This window comes from Apaloderma vittatum, unplaced genomic scaffold, assembly GCF_000703405.1.
Source record: "Apaloderma vittatum isolate BGI_N311 unplaced genomic scaffold, ASM70340v1 scaffold12558, whole genome shotgun sequence".
Taxonomy (NCBI): domain Eukaryota; kingdom Metazoa; phylum Chordata; class Aves; order Trogoniformes; family Trogonidae; genus Apaloderma; species Apaloderma vittatum.
This window is the reverse complement of record NW_009729098.1, coordinates 1-2,979: the sequence shown is the minus strand read 5'-3', so window position 1 is coordinate 2,979 and position 2,979 is coordinate 1. Positions and strand designations below refer to the sequence as shown.

Below are 2,979 nucleotides of genomic sequence, written 5' to 3'. Positions count from 1 at the left end.
CGGGCTTTTAGAAGGAAGGGTCATCCATTGCCCCGATGCAAGACAGGAAAAAATGAAGAGGTTGGACAAATGCTGACTTTGATACGCTTTTATTTCTGTTAAATAGATGTCTACACTACGTAGTGGTCGTAAAAAGCAGCCAGCCAGCCCTGATGGTAGAGCCTCACCTATTAATGAAGACATCCGTTCCAGTGGCCGCAACTCCCCCAGCGCTGCCAGCACCTCCAGTAATGACAGCAAAGCAGATTCAGTGAAGAAGTCTACCAAGGTAAAACGTTCCCATTCTTCTTTTGCGTTAGGACTGGGCACCCGAGGTGTGTCTTCAGTCGCCTAAATGAGATGCACGTTCTAGGAGGCCAGGGAATCTGTCAGTGACCCAGAAACTCTTACTTGTGTGGATAAGCAAAAAATTTAATGGCGCATCTGACTGATGCTTTGTTCCTGTGCACAAGGATGTGTAGTGATAAAAACCATTCAAGTATCCCCACATAACCTTACTGCTCTCATGATAAATTAATCCTTCAATTTCGGATGCAAATGCAAGCATTAGGCTCATGGAAGTAGTACAGATCAGAAGTGCTATATTTGAGACAAGTAGCCAGTTCTGGGGATTTTTTTCTTTTGCTTTAAGCAGTATTTAATCTTTGTTTACAAAGGAGTCTGAATATGTAGTAATGGAGACTACTTCTGTTACTCTTTTTCTGTATATATATTTGCTTGATTTTTTCAGAGCAAGCTGATGGTTTAGTCTGTTTAAATAAGTGCCTTTCCAAGAGAGTACTGAAGAAACAAAGCCAGGTGAAGTGGGAAGGCTTGCCGTTAAGCAGTGTAAATTGAAAAGTAGGAAGTTAAAACAAACACTAGGAAAAAAAAAGCCAAATTGGAGTATGGAGCAGGTTTTCACATGATCACACTTTGCTTAGTTCTCAGTTTGAAGTTGGGTTAGGTAATTATGTGATGCATAAAGCTGTCCCAGGCCGTGGAAGAAAGTAGTAATTTTCTAATAGCTACTCAGTGTTAGCCCTGTACTTGAGGTGATGTGAAAATATCCCTCTCAAAATATCAGGAGTAAAGCAAGATTTCCACGTAGCAGAAGGAGGCTTATCCTGTGCCTGTCTACTGCAGAAATTCTTGCTCCATCCCCTGTTAACGGTTGGCGTTGGTCTCTGGAAGAGTGTACGGGGCCAGCTGCTCTGGTACAAGTCCTGTCGGACTAGATTCTGCACAGGTGAAGACAACTGCTTTGTTTAAAGTATTCCTTCACTTTCAAAGCTCGAGGTCACACCTGAACAATGAGGAATGTTTTATGTGATGTTCCTCCTTCTTGCTAGCTTGTGTCAGAAGCGCGTGCAGGGTTTGTGTGCAAACTGCCCCTCGGGTTTCTGTCTGCAGAGGTGAAATTGCAGTCTGGGTTGAGGGGGTGGCGAGAGCATTTTGAGGTTACAAGTCTCCTGGGAGCTGCTCCTGGCAGATGGCAGAACAGAGCAGCAGCCCCAGAACAGATTCCCCTGCAACCTGTCTTTGGACAGAGGAACAGCTGCTTATTGGGTTGTTCTTAAATACTGACTTTCTCGGCTTCTTTTCTCACTCTGTAGGAACCCTTCGTATTTATTTGTATTAAATGTGGTAGCACTGGTACACACTCAGTTGACTCTTGCATTTACATCACTGGTGACTCTTGTGTTCTGCTTCATTTGCGGCAGAAGATAAAAGAAGAGGTGTCTTCTCCTCTCAAGAACTCCAAGAGGCAACGGGAAAAGGCGGCTTCTGACACTGAGGAACCTGACAGGTCCAATGCCAAAAAATCCAAAACTCAAGTGAGTCCCACTGGGGAATGTTTTCTCTTAGGAGAAGGGTTTGAGAGTGGGAGAGGTGCAAACCCGATAACAAACCAAAAACGTGAAATCCATGTAAGCCACAGCAAATTGGAACTTTATCTATAGCTGGAAAACAACCAGTATTATAGTGTGTTCCTTCTGTTGAAAAGCAGTGGAATGAGATATAAGTCCAGAAGTCTTATTCTTTTGTTCTAATACCAATATCACCCATATAGCAGTATATTGGGTTATTTTCTACCCTTTGCCCTCCAGTTGTTTTTAACTGAAATTTATTGTTTCCTCTTCTCCAGCCTGTTAGAAGACCACAGCTGGAGTTTTTGTAATTTAATGGTATCAAAACTCAATTTAAATACTTTCGGGATCTCTTTTCAGCTCTGTGTCAAGTGAGCAGGTTCGCTTTGGGCACAGGATTTGGGAATTTTGGCACTGAGCTTTTCATATTACGGAATTGCAGAATGGTTGAGGTTGGAAGGGGTCTGGAGGTCATTGCTCCTACCCCTCCTGCTCAAGGAGGGCCACCTAGAGCCGGCTGCCCAGTACCATGTCCAGATGGCTTTCGAACGTCTCCAAAGATGGAGAGTGTGCAGCCTGTTGAGGCAACTTGTTCCATTGCTTGGTCACCCTCATAACAAAGAAGTGTTTTATTATCTTCAGGCAGAACCTCCTGTATTTCAGTTTGTGCCTATTGCCACTGGCCACTACGAGAAAGAGCCTGTGGCTCCAGTGTCTTTGCGCCCTCCCTTTGGATACCTGTGCTGATTGAAGTCCTGTGGGGTTCAAAGGGTGCTGCTTGCGCTTGCGTGTGCACAGCACGTGTAATAAGCTGCACCCCGTGTCGTGCTGGTGCTGTTCTCTGCGCAGTTTTCTCGTGCACGCTGGTTATTGTCCCCGCTCTCCCTGCAGGAGATCAGCAGGCCGAACTCGCCCTCGGAGGGTGAGGGCGAAGGCGAGAGCTCTGACAGCCGCAGCGTCAACGATGAAGGGAGCAGCGACCCCAAGGACATTGACCAGGATAACCGGAGCACGTCCCCCAGCATCCCCAGCCCTCAAGACAATGAGAGTGACTCGGATTCATCAGCTCAACAGCAAGTGCTGCAGGCGCAGCCCCAGGTGCTTCAAGCACAGAGCGCTTCTGGCCAGG

At 46.1% G+C, this 2,979-nt stretch overlaps 1 protein-coding gene across 1 annotated transcript in view; it reads left to right on the top strand.

Annotated features, from left to right (window-relative positions):
- The window catches only part of LOC104277636 (arginine-glutamic acid dipeptide repeats protein-like), a gene marked incomplete at both ends in the record, with an annotated part of 7,024 nt that extends 4,051 nt beyond the window's left edge, over positions 1 to 2,973 (top strand). The window contains 3 exons of the mRNA XM_009874329.1: positions 107 to 268; positions 1,704 to 1,817; positions 2,742 to 2,973. Of these exons, the coding sequence (XP_009872631.1) occupies positions 107 to 268; positions 1,704 to 1,817; positions 2,742 to 2,973 (508 nt within the window). The remainder of the gene's footprint in view (positions 1 to 106; positions 269 to 1,703; positions 1,818 to 2,741) is intronic.
- Positions 2,974 to 2,979: the final 6 nt, after the last annotated feature.